Source organism: Zingiber officinale, chromosome 9A (genome assembly GCF_018446385.1).
Source record: "Zingiber officinale cultivar Zhangliang chromosome 9A, Zo_v1.1, whole genome shotgun sequence".
Classification (NCBI taxonomy): Eukaryota; Viridiplantae; Streptophyta; class Magnoliopsida; order Zingiberales; family Zingiberaceae; genus Zingiber; species Zingiber officinale.
Window position 1 is genome coordinate 121,210,149 of NC_056002.1, and position 12,826 is coordinate 121,222,974.

A 12,826-nucleotide genomic window follows, 5' to 3' on the forward strand; every position below is an offset into this window, starting at 1 on the left:
ATACTAATTTTTTTAAAATAATATTAAATTTAAGAAGAATTATATTAAGTAAAAAAATTATATTTAATTTAATAAAAAATATACTTAATTATAATTTAAAATGTTAAATTTTAAAGAAATTATATTCATTTTTAAATTTTTATAACTATAAATATAAAGGATAATTAAATAATGATATTTATACGAGAGAATTGAAATAAATAAAAGAAATAAATTTTTTAACACACATTTATCTGATTTTTTTTTATTATATTAGCATTTGGTACAGAATGGACTATGGCGTCCAAAAATATAAAGCATAAGAACAGAGGAAACAAACAAAGTTGCTAGCTTAATTGATTATTTGACGAATAAAGGCCATAAATTAAACTCCTAATTCTCATCCCAAGACGTAAAAATTTGAAGCATACACAGCGATGAGATCAGTCCATTTTCTTGCCGTCGACGCTCTTGCCTCCCCCACGCTGATCCATGGCCGCTCGCGCCCTCTTGTCTTCCGCCGTCTTCGCGTAGATCTCCTCCCTCTCTTTCAAGTACTTCTCGAATGCCCTCGGCAGAAACCGCGGGATCATGAAAGCAAACAGGTTGATTGAAAAATAGAGCAGGTTAGCCGTCGCCAGCGACCTCCCGAACCACGTCCAAGCCACATCGTTGACGGACGCATAGGTCGGCAGCGGTTTGTTGATCCAGACGTCGTAGATCCAATCGATGATGACGAAGACCCTGCGAACCGTGTAGAGCAGCGGCACAATCGCACGCACCGGCGGCGAGAAGATCCCCATCCCGGCGATCACGTTCTCCGTCAGGATCTGGCAGGAGAGGAGGAAGAGGTGCGGCGTGGCGGAGCGCACGGCGTGGTCGTCGCCGCGAGCGAAGCCCCCGAGCACGTACGCCAGCGGCAGGAACAGCCCCACGGTGGTCCCCGCCACCACGTAGGCGCGGAACGCCCGGCTACCCTCGAAGAGCTCCCTCCCGCCGCAGGAGCCGGCGGAGGGGAAGGCGAAGCGGGACAGGGCGAGGATGTAGAGCGTGGTGAAGGCCGGGAAGACGAGGTCGACGAAGGGCACGAGGCCGCTGGCGGAGAAGACCATGATGAAGGCCACGAGCTGGAGCTCGATCACGCGGAGGGAACCCATCACGCCGCCGACCACAGCCTGTCCCTGGCGCTTGATCGCCGGCGCCGGCCGCACGTCAGCGAGCCCCGCGGTGGCTTCCTGGTTGGGACGCCGCCCGACGGCCAGAGAAAGCCCGGACATGTATGCTCGATGGGTCGATCAAGCTCCTCGATCGTTCGACGATGTTTCTTGGCTGGCGCTCGCTCGAGATTAAACTGAGAGAAGCTGCGTCAAGTGGCAACGTAAAATTGGAACAGAGGAGGTGTTGTTTTGTAGTTGCAGGTTTTGCGTGGCCGTCGACACGTATACATTGGAGTTTGAGAATGGGGGACGACCGCCACGACACTTGGCTTCTGATCAGAGACAGTAGGATGAGGTGGCAAATTAAATTTTATATATATATATATATATAAAATCTTATCCATTTATCAAAATTAAATTAGATTAAATCAAAACGATAACTCTATGGCACACTCCTTTTGTGTGAGTTCAATCATAGTTGCGATTAATTATTTAATATTCAATTAATTAATTTTTTTTTAATCTTTAGAAACCCTTTTGTCTCGGCCGAAAGGAAATGTCCATAATCAACCGTCCATAAAAACAGCCAAACCCAACCACCGCACCCACCCGATTCCTCCAACTCTGAGTCATTGCCGGCCCGCTTTGGCTTACTCAAACTCAGTTGATTTCTCTCTCTTTCACTCTTTCCTATTCCGTCCACGCTGGGTGAGTAAAAAATGTTATATCGAAATTAATGGACTAATCGAATTCGAAAAATTAATTCGGTTAACTTAAAATTTTAAAAAAAAATTAAAAAATTAATTCGGTTAGCGTAAATATATTTTTAATCGTTTACTTGAGCTCCTCGCCGCCCACCGCGGTCCGCGGGTCAAGCTACCGGTAAATTTCACCCTACCTGTACAGGTACTGCCCCAACCTCTCACAATGAGGTGGTGGGACCCACTACTTAAATGTGGGTCTCACCATCCTAATGTGAGAGGTTGGGGCAGTACAAGTAGTGGGTCCCACCACCTCATTGTGAGAGGTTGGGACAGTACCTGTACAGGCAGGATCGAATTAACCCAAGCTACCTCCCTCGCAGCCATCTCCATCAGTAATAAATTTACGGTACAGGAAGTCTACCACCGTGCCGGTCTCGCCCTGCCCTTGTTTACTTTGATGTTTCTATGACCCTCTCCCTTGGATCTGTCGGGTTCGGCGGTTGACGACCCAGAAGGGGGACTGGGGAGTGATGGAAGGGGAGAAGGTGGAACTCCGGGCGCTGCGCTCGCTTGGGCTCGGCTTCGACCTGACTCACGACTTCCGCCTCCAGTTCGCCAAGGAGTTCCACGGCGGCCGCCTCGTGCAACTCGATGAATCACGTACTCGGGATGTCTTGTTCCCCGGTGGGCATGTCGTCCGTGGCGTCTCTGAGGATATCGGATTGGATAAGGGCGATCGAATTCGGTTCCGATCGGATGTGCTGGAGTTCAATCAGGTGCAGCTTGTATTTTTTTTTTAAAAAAAAAACGACTGTTTATTTCCCTTTTCGGCCTTGGATGATTGCTGGGTTTTTTTTTTAAAAAAAAATGGTTTGATAAAAAAAAAAAAAGAAGAGAAATTGGACTTCCTCAGTTCTACGATTCAAGCAAAGAGAATGATTTTTGTTTCTTTCGGTTGGGCAAAGGAACTGACGTGTAAATTTGACAGCTTTGGTGATATTCATTCTGCCTTGCCAATCGAGTACGTATAACTGTATAAAGTTTTGTCTGGTGGAGAATGGTCTTCTGGAATCTTTCAATGTTCTAAAGAATTGAAAGTAGAATTTTTCTATGTGTCGTCTAAGTTCTCATTGTATTCAATATACAAAAGTAAATTTTACTTTACTTGCACTCCATTTAAGATTCGGTAATCTTTTTCTACTCAATTGTTTAGCATTGAGATTATATTGCTCATATCATATTAACACTTTTTTCCCTTCATGTAACAGATGTCTGAATTACTGAATCAGAAGTCCTCAGTCCAAGGAAAAGTGCCTTCAGGTTATTTTAATGCTCTTTTTGATCTAACCGGAGCATGGTTGGAAGATGCTAAAGAGACAAAGTATCTTGCTTTCGATGGATATTTTATTTCCTTGTATAATTTACACCTGAAAGCTTCTCCTTTGGTTCTCCATGATGAGGTAAAAAGGGCGGTACCTTTGAAGTGGGATCCTGTATCCCTCAGTTGGTTAGTACTAATGAATTTAGAGCTATGAAGCTATTTTATGACATAGACGTTTGAGATCATAATAGTTTGTGTAAGCTACAATTTAAAGATGGATAGTTTAATTAATTCCTGGTTTCTTTTCTACAAGCCAAAGAGATAGTGACAAGGTGGCACTATTGTACACCACCTCTAAATGGTTTCATGAAGCAATGATGCCTTTTTTCTTTTTTCTCTCAGCTTTATCAGGACATTTGGAACACATATAATTGTAGAAGTAGCTATAGGAGGTCAGGATGTAGTTTGTGTTAGACAAACTTCTTCATCAAGAATTTCATCTACTGAATTAAAGATGCATCTTAAGGATCTTGGAGATTTTTTATTTTCTGATGGAATTAGTCGTTCTCCTCTACATCGGAAAACCAGAGAAGGCAAGAACAAGGTATAATTACTTGTTTTGATGTTGATTTATCTCTATGGAAGAATTGACTAATGTCTTTCTTTAGCTAGGCACCTGAGGTCTTTACAAACATCTTGCAATCTAACACGTTGAATCTGGCTGTCTATTCAGAAGCTTCAACTAAGGAAGTATGACTATAGACATTATCTCGCCATAAATACTAACTACTTCATTTGATTTCTACTTGAAGTTGATGATTCTGAACTAGATATTTTCATTTATCATAGGGACTCACAGTCATTTGTTCAAAAAGAGGAGGTGATGTATATATATCAACTCACTCTAATTGGCTACAGACCGTGCAAAACAGCCCTGATGCAATCCTCCTCAAATTTGTTCCCATCACATCTCTTCTTACTGGTATCCCAGGCGGTGGATATCTCAGTCATGCTATAAATTTGTACCTTCGCTGTAAGTTAACATTGACATAAGTGCGCTACTAGATTATTTTCTTAGTAGGCTATATTTTTTGGAAATTGATTTGCTCTAGTACATATACACACCTAGACTTGTTTAAGAAGTTCATGGTAGCAATGTTATACGTGCCAAACATTCTGTTATCATTTTTATAGTCGTTTTAAAGAATATTCAACTTGCATTTCTGAACCTTCTGTAGTAATGTGATTTTCCACTTTGAAAAAACAAATACATTTGTGAGGTTCAAACTTTTCATGGGACCATTATATTTTATTGTTTAAAAAGTCGCAAATTGGAACAGCATATAGGTAAGCATTATGTGTTTTATGCGTAGCATAACACTGAGGTGACACATGGCACTTTTTTGAAAAAAATATGAGTTGACTGCTTCTTCATTCAAATTAAAAATAAAAATAAAGAAATGAAGATGTTGCACGAGTTTTGACGACCACCTCTCAATGTCCAAATAGACACACAAGTTCTGGCTTTTGCTTGTTATAAAAAATTTATATTTTTATATTTATTGTTGAAAATAAAATGAAAATGAAAATAAAAGTATAACTTTTAGCTTTGAATAAAAAAATCCAATTGAACCAAAATAATTTTTGATTTAATTTGTAGTTTTTAACCATATTAATTTGATTTGACAGAGTGATCAGATTATAATAAAATTTCACTTCGAGTTGGTCTTGGTTGCTTATAAAGAAAAACACTATTCTTGAATGAGTAATGAAATATTTTTAATATTTTTTTATCAAAAAAATATAGATTTTACAGTCCAAATAGAAAGATCAAATCAAACAGAATAAAAACTTCAATCTAATATGTTTTGTTTGGTTAGAGTTGATTGACTCATAATAATTGGAATAAGATTTCGATTTGGTTGATTGCAAACTAAACTAACTTGAAAAACTATAGTATTTTTCCAGTAGAAAAAAAAATACTTTATGTCTAATACTTAAACTACTCTATTAGTGTTGTTGAAATTTGTTTTATAGTTTACAGTTGTTCTTTCTCGATATACTATTGTTGAATTATAGTGTTAGCTTTCTAATGTATTTTCCCTGCATGATGATTGGTCTGGCTCTCACTAGTATACTATTAAATGATATAATAAGTACGCATTGCAAAATTTATACTGGAGTATGTTTGCTTTTTTAATCTTACAAAGTGGCCATACTTTGATCTGAGAGTTAAATAAACTCAGAAATTTCAGAATCAATGATGCTATTTTTCATTACTCATTTTCCATTATTTTTGCTCAATCATGTGCTTTTGCACTTGTCAGACAAACCAGATCCTGAAGATCTACAGTGTTTCTTGGAATTTCAAGTCCCTAATCAGTGGGCACCAATGTTCAATGAACTCGCTCTTGGACCTCAAAGAACAACAGTCTCCTATCCCAAGCTGCAGTTTAGATTTTTTGGTCCAAAACTTCATGTTAATACTGACCAGGTATAGCTTTCGCCCATTGTCTAATTTGACATGATCTCATTTTCAGAAGGCATGGGATCCTTTTGTAGTTCTCTCTTCTTTTCTTGTTGCATTTTCCTGTTTGCTATGCTATAATGTTTTGAAGTTCTCTTTTGTATCTGCTTCACTGTCTGTTACAACCTTTCTGATAATATTGTTTATTTGTGTTCTAAAACTATGGAAAAGTACTGGAAAAAGCTAAGTTATGGATGGAATACAAATGCAGAGTATCGCTAATCCCAATATCTTGCACATGACACCCTTAGGTTTTGGTGGGGGGAAAATGAAGAGATTTCAGTCACTACATGGTTTTTAAAATTGACCAATCACATGGCTAATATCGATCATTAGTATAGGTAAACTGTGATTCCATATTTGTCTAGGAGTTGGCAAAATTTTGGATTAATTAACTGGTAGCATACTCTGGCTCTACCATGCGATATGGAAAAACAAAAAGGTTAGAAGTCAAATATGGAGGGTGAATTAGCAATCAATGGAGGGGAAGAGATTCTCAATATTGGTGATCATCTGAATGCAAACTTTGGCCAAGGAGTAGGATGCAGGTGCAAAAGGTGATGAAGCAAAGCACACTTGTATAAGAATGATTAGCCAATACCAATAGGTTATATTCTATGAACTAATATTGTTAATAAATTATTATACTAAGTAGATAGTGAGATATCGTTATTACGAGGTATATCTACTAACAACCAGATGTGGATAATGAACTAACATTATTTGGTTAATTTATAAATATAATATGATTGATAAACTGTTTTTACAGATATTTTATCAGTTAGATAATAGGATATTATTGATGATTTAGTAAATTTCATTGATAATTATAATAGTACTTAATAGTTAATACAATATACAATAATTCCTTCTTAATTGCCAATAAAATTTGGGAAAGGCATTAGTATTTGTTATTTTGGAAATATGTCATCTATTAAATAATTTTTTTTTCTTTTTATTTTTCTCTATTTTTTCCTTTCCTGATTGCAATCTCATCCGTCTGATACTGCCATTGTTTAGACTTTTGGCCTGATCTTGGGAACTATAGTTTCTGCTCTAGGAGTTGGCTAATTTTGTGTTTACTGATCTAAAGGTTTTGCTAACTATGGTTAAGTGCATACTCGACTGGTTTCAGCCTGACACTGAATTGGCCATATTGAAGCTAAATACAGAAGAGTTTACCTAGTACTGGCTATTCAAATTTCTGCCTGGTTTTGTTCTTGGTAGGCCTTTGCTGGGTGACATATCATTTGAATCATAATCCTTTCTGTGCCATCACACCCTAAACTTTATTATTGAGAATTGAATTGTGAAACATAAATTTGAGCTTTAAGATAGCACTAGCAAGTGAATCAACACATGATCTGCCCAATTATTTGTTATTTAATGTAACATGGCGAGACAATTACTTATTATGGAATTCCAAGTCTCGAAGCACTACTCTACTGGTTTGTTATAAGTAATTGTTGATTCATATGTATTTACTTGATGTGGCAACCCTGCTTCATGTTTCAGTGGTAGTGTATCTTCTGTATCGAGCTGAGATAGGTTATTTCTTTGTTTTTACACTTGGTTTGTTAAGTATAGGTGTGAATGGATCCTCTGTGATTTCTTTCTGCAAGTTGACACTAGTTCACAATAATTGAATAGGTTTATTCCTACTTTATATTGATCAGATTTATTGTCTGGAGTTTGACAAGAATGATTATTGGTTTTCTTTTCTTCAATGTCTGAATGATTTTAGGTTCTAAGCAATCAGAAACCAGTCATTGGTATGCGGTTATACTTGGAGGGGCCTAAGTGCAATCGATTGGCCATACATTTGCAGCACCTTTCGAGTCTCCCCACCATACTCAGAAACACTGGTTCATCTTGGATATCAGAGTGGCAAGGATCTGTAGTACCAGGCCCAGGATACTTTGAGCCTATCCAATGGAAGAACTACTCAGCTATTTGCACGCTGGCAGTGAAGCATGATCCCATTTGGCTCCAAAGGGTAACCAATGGTGTGTTTGTCGTAATTGGTGCACAACTTATCGCAAGAGGGAATTGGTCTAAGAAAGTACTTCATCTTTGCCTCCAATATATGCACATTCCGCATTGCACCATTCGAAAGACAGAATGGTCTCGTGCTCCTGCATCTTCTCTGAAAGGAAGCTTCCTGACAAATCTAAGCACCACTTTTAGCACACCATTCACGCCAAGGGATGCACCACCACCTGCAAAGAATGTCCCTTCGCAGCTGAATTCAGGTGTGTATCCTGATGGCCCACCTGTGCTTGTTCAATCAAGAAAGCTCTTAAAGTTTGTCAATATCGCTGAGGTGGTCCGCGGCCCTCACAATGTACCAGGCCATTGGCTTGTAACTGCTGCAAAGCTCACCAAAGAAAAAGGAAAAATCACCTTGCATGTAAAGTTTGCTTTGTTGCATTATTCTGCTGAGGCTGAGATGTTCAACTAATGTTCATATGGGAGGAGTTATTACTTGCCATGTAGATTTAAGAGTTCCGATTGCAGGATCGAGCCAATTTTGTGCACCATTGATTGTCTTTTTATCCGTATTAAAATTGTACAGATATTAGCAATAATTTGCACGTAATTCTTGCACGTTGTGCCATGTTCAACCTTTCCTTTAATTTGTCCTCTACTTTTAGCATTTCAAATCCGGATTCCTATCGAGTGGCGGGCGCTTTGAGTATCATGTTTTTGATACAACTCTGCTGCCGAATTCTGCAACTCTATTCTTGCAAGTGCTGTTGGAGGAAGAAGACCCTCACTGGCTATTTGTAAGGCATGATAATGATGTTGAATACAGTGGAAGTACTTAGGAATGCAACAGAGAATGATAAGTAATTATACCTATCATTTGTTTAATTGACATCGTATGTTCAACTTATGTTGATTAAATCTGAGGATGACTTATGTTGATTAATTCTGAGAATGACTGGTTTAGTTTTATAAAAAAAATTCATCGACTACTAGAATAAATTGAAAAGTGCTCGCAATAAGCAATTCATCAGTACAGTATTTTTTGATTAATTATCTATTAAGAAAAATTTATTTGTTAATTTATAGAAATTAGGATTCGATGATTCTTAGATGTAAAAGTGAAAAGACATTCCTATTGAACCATTGTTCGAAGGCAATTATACCTATCATGATACAAGACGTAAATATAGATAAATGAAATAATCCTAAGATACCTCCTTATCATATTTACTAAATCGTTTCAACTCCTATAGAGGAGCAACAACAACCTCAATATTAAGGAGATCCTATAAGAAAAGGAGAATGAGTTTGATATAGAACTAGAAGGTAATCTAATCACTTTCAGTCAATTGGAAGTGTAGGTTTGTTGAAAATTTGATTCGGGTTTAGTCCATTGAAAGTGTTTTTGTTAGGGAGAGAAAAATAGCTAAATTTGTTAATTTCTCTTGCATAACACACAAACTGTATAATTATTTGTAAGGAAGCACTTACATAACACACAAACAATATAATTATTAATGGTAAGGAAGCACTCGTGTGAACAAAATTATTATGATAATTAAAGTGGAAATAAAATATTAAATTAAACCCATGTAAAAAAAAACATTTTACTCATACTCCATTCCCTATGCCTATATTACGTTTAGTGCGTCCCTTGAAACGATACGCTGATTAAGGTATGAAATGTTGTCACATTAGGTTATAGGATCGAAACTTGGTATACCTTCCCTCATGCCTTGACCACTGCATTAATAGCTAATAGCTACTCATAATTCACCTCCTCTACGTTAACTTAGGAAGACGGGCCGGGGACACTGGGGATGAGCAAATCGTACGTTTAGTGCATTACTCTAACCTTCTTTATTCAGATGGATAATTCAGCCAGTTAACTCCTAGTACTAACTCCTAGTGCACCAATTAAGCCAATTATCAGAACATATACTCTTCTTGGTATATACTTCATCCCTAAATAAAATTTACTCAAACATCAATTAACCATGCAAACTCTCTTTGGACTTTGGATCAGACAACCACCAGACAAAGGGCCTTTCTACCACAGAAGCAACTTACAAATGCAGAAAAAGAACAGTCATCAAGTGCCAAAAGAAATTAATTGGACTGCCTACAAAAAGGAGTCCTTCAGCATTAGTAGTACCAAATAGCAGCAAGAAGCCTCTGAATAGTGTCCCCGATTAGATCCCTCTATTTCTCTGACCAGTCCTACTTTTGCAGGCCCCCAATTATGATGGCAGAATTTAGTGTACATCAACTACGAACTCCTCCAAGAGAAACCTAGACATCATGACAAAAGGCTTCATCTCTGAAGCATTTAGCAGCATAAAAGATAAGTAACAGTGACGACATTATGTTTTATCTATTAGCCTTCGCAGTACGCCATGGCTGCACCACCAACCCAGATGGTGCCCATGCAATGCAAGAACAAGAAACAGTACCAACCACACGAAAACTACAGTAAGCCTAGAACCCTAGGTGGTGTTTCAGAGCCCCTCTGTGGCTCCTCCACCACTTTTGGGATTCTCGTTTGCATCGGAAGGATTGTCGGTGTGCTTCCCGGAGGAGCCCTTGCAGAGGTGGACAGGGTACTTGGCGGCATTGAGATCCAGCTTCCTGAGGGCAGCCTTCCCCAGGTCCACCCCACACATGTCTGAGAGCCTCACGAGGTAGAGCAGCACATCAGAGAGCTCCTCCCCCAGGTGCTGCTTCTCATCCTCGCCCCAGTCCGGTAGCCCCTTGGCCACCTCACCTTTCCACTGGAAGATCTCCGACAGCTCCCCGACCTCTCCTACCTGCAGAGCAACAACATAAAGATGAGGAATCATAGTGCAGCGATTTAGGGTTTAAAACATAGAGAGGCAAAAAAATATATATATATATCAGCTAAGAACGGTGATCCGACCAAATGATCTCCTCCAAAAAGGCAAAAAAAAAAAAAACCTTTTTGGGTCTCATCAAATGCATGCCACAGACCAAACGAAAAGGAAATAGAGAGATATTTTGAAGGAGGGAGAGGAGGAGCGTACCATGGCAAGGAGGAGGTTTCTGGGGCTGTGGAATTGCTCCCAGTCTCTCTCCCTTGCAAAATCTGCCATTTTCTTCCTCAAGCTCTCCAGGGTCACAGCCTCCGTTCCTGCCATCGCCCGAGAGGAAGACAGAGACATCGATCGCTTGTTGGTTTCTGCAATATTCCCCCTCTCCTCGGGTGCTTTTCTAGGGTTCAAGGAGGGCGACTGAGCGAGGACGAAGTTAGTAAAGCAAGCAAGTGTCGTCCCTTCCTCGATGGGAATATAATTTGGTTCGATTGCCAAGAATGTGACAAAAGGCGAAATCGCTCGTCTCCAGCGCCGGCATGTGGTAAGTGGGGTGAGTTATACAGGGACCGGAGATTTATGCCTTGGCTACCCTAAGTTTCGATTCCGCGACCTCATGTGATAAGCATCCTACCACATAACAATTCGGATGACCTGTAAGGTCTAGTGGATTGCCAACAATGCACACAGATCTGGAGAGATGAACCGTGGCCCATTAATATGGTTTTTTTAAATTGACTCACCTTGGATAGTTGTGATATAGAGGTAGATCTGCCCCCACGGGCTGGATCAGCTGGTTAGGTGTCTGCAGCTTGCCAATGAAGTCGTGGGGTCAAAGGTCGCTAGTTACACTCGGGGATAAAATCCTAATTTGTTGCGCTAAAAATTCCTTTGACCCCAGTCACCTATCCTACTCAGCATTAATCGTGATTTACTCCCTCTGGAATCTTGTGGGGCCGGAGCCAGGGGACCGCTAGGATGACAGTTCCATCTTTTTTTTGCCAATATAGAGGTAGATCTAATTTATTTCGTTTTATATAATATGAGAACGGATTATGTCTAAAATTAACATAATCATCTTTATTATTATACAAGAGATGGTTTATACTTTAGGGCTTGGTTCGAGGCATGACATATTTTTAAATAATTAAGGTTTAATTTTTATATAGGGTATGTTATATTTATGACGATGGAACTACTAATGATGTTGAATCATCATGTCAAAAGCTACCATACTTCCTAGAGTTATACCATCAATCTCCAGATTAGTCAGCTTATAAGAATTGATTACCTGCTTATTGAAAAGATAAATCTGAGTGATGGTTTATGATATGTGACTTGTTGGACAAAGTTATGGTTCTACTTCCTCATTCAATAATTAGCCTAGGTATCCAAGTATCTCTACCTTTCATTCACTTGAAAATGGTTAGCTTGGCCTAACAAAAACTTCTCATCCATCATTGGGTACATCTGGAAAGTGTAGATGGATCACAAGATAATTTAACATAATGAATGGGTTGAGCACCACATGTGATTATTTGCACTGCATGAGAATCAAACTTTCATTGTTTGGAAAACTCATCCGTTCACTTACCATCAAGGAGTGTATGTTTTCTCATTTATAATAGTATCATTGGTCATGTGAGGATTGTAATTGATGGGTTTAATTTAATTGGATTTATGTATTTGTGAAATAAAATTAAAATTCATGAAATCTAAAGGCGAAGGTAGTGATATATATATATATATATATATATTATGTGTTCGATAAAGAGTCAATGCAAGGAGTCTAAAAGTTATTAATGGTATCTGGATTTATCTCCAAGATAATTTCCTTTGATCACACCCTTAATAGACTTCATTTAACTTCGCTTTTCAATCTGATTTGAAGGAGGGGCATCTGATGATATCCAGATTTATCCCCGAGCATCCTAAGTCGTTAAAATCTTCTCCTTAATGATCCATTCTCAGGTGCTACAGTAATACTACTGCAGTACTCATGGTACAGTATCTTACTCCACAAGCCATATTGTTCTCCCGAGCAATCCATTTCCCGACTGCTACATTAATATTGCTCGGCTGCAAGAGTAACTCTGCTACAATAACGTTGTTACAATACCTTACATTGCTACAGTAATTCTGCTACAGTGTCTTACTTCACAAGTCGGATTACTCGCCCGATCAATCCATTGCTCGACTGCTATAGTAATATTGCTACAGTACTCTGCTATAATAACATTGCTTGGTTGTTACATAAATCCACTATGCTAACGTTGCTATAGTACCTTACATTACTACAATACTCTACTATAGTAATACTA

General features: G+C 38.7%; 3 protein-coding genes across 3 annotated transcripts; 1 reads left to right on the forward strand and 2 right to left on the reverse strand.

The window, feature by feature from the left end:
• Positions 1–238: 238 nt before the first annotated feature.
• LOC122020943 lies at positions 239–1,364 on the reverse strand. The gene has a single exon (XM_042579000.1). The coding sequence runs from the start codon at positions 1,254–1,256 to the stop codon at positions 423–425; it is 834 nt and encodes a 277-aa protein (XP_042434934.1). The 5' UTR covers positions 1,257–1,364; the 3' UTR covers positions 239–422.
• Positions 1,365–2,249: 885 nt separating this feature from the next.
• LOC122020037 (MACPF domain-containing protein At1g14780-like) lies at positions 2,250–8,305 on the forward strand. Its single transcript, XM_042577744.1, has 7 exons — positions 2,250–2,616; positions 3,109–3,347; positions 3,564–3,765; positions 3,834–3,911; positions 4,011–4,194; positions 5,489–5,655; positions 7,433–8,305. Exons 1-7 carry the CDS (start codon positions 2,371–2,373, stop codon positions 8,147–8,149), a joined length of 1,833 nt encoding a protein of 610 aa, XP_042433678.1. The 5' UTR covers positions 2,250–2,370; the 3' UTR covers positions 8,150–8,305.
• A 1,366-nt stretch (positions 8,306–9,671) lies between these two features.
• On the reverse strand, positions 9,672–10,949 carry LOC122020935 (dCTP pyrophosphatase 1-like). Its single transcript, XM_042578989.1, has 2 exons — positions 10,719–10,949; positions 9,672–10,484 (listed from the first exon to the last, which is right to left on the reverse strand). The coding sequence occupies exons 1-2, from the start codon at positions 10,854–10,856 to the stop codon at positions 10,176–10,178; spliced, it is 447 nt and encodes a 148-aa protein (XP_042434923.1). The 5' UTR covers positions 10,857–10,949; the 3' UTR covers positions 9,672–10,175.
• Between the last annotated feature and the right edge of the window lie 1,877 nt (positions 10,950–12,826).

Excerpts from the sequence above, each read along its gene's own strand:
- LOC122020037 (XM_042577744.1), top strand. The coding sequence starts at position 2,371 with ATGGAAGGGGAGAAGGTGGAACTCCGGGCGCTGCGCTCGCTTGGGCTC. Across the intron at positions 3,348-3,563 it reads GATCCTGTATCCCTCAGTTG|CTTTATCAGGACATTTGGAA; the intron begins GTTAGTACTAAT and ends TTTTTCTCTCAG. Across the intron at positions 4,195-5,488 it reads TATAAATTTGTACCTTCGCT|ACAAACCAGATCCTGAAGAT; the intron begins GTAAGTTAACAT and ends TGCACTTGTCAG.
- LOC122020935 (XM_042578989.1), bottom strand. The coding sequence starts at position 10,856 with ATGTCTCTGTCTTCCTCTCGGGCGATGGCAGGAACGGAGGCTGTGACC. Across the intron at positions 10,485-10,718 it reads GAAACCTCCTCCTTGCCATG|GTAGGAGAGGTCGGGGAGCT; the intron begins GTACGCTCCTCC and ends GTTGCTCTGCAG.
- LOC122020943 (XM_042579000.1), bottom strand. The coding sequence starts at position 1,256 with ATGTCCGGGCTTTCTCTGGCCGTCGGGCGGCGTCCCAACCAGGAAGCC.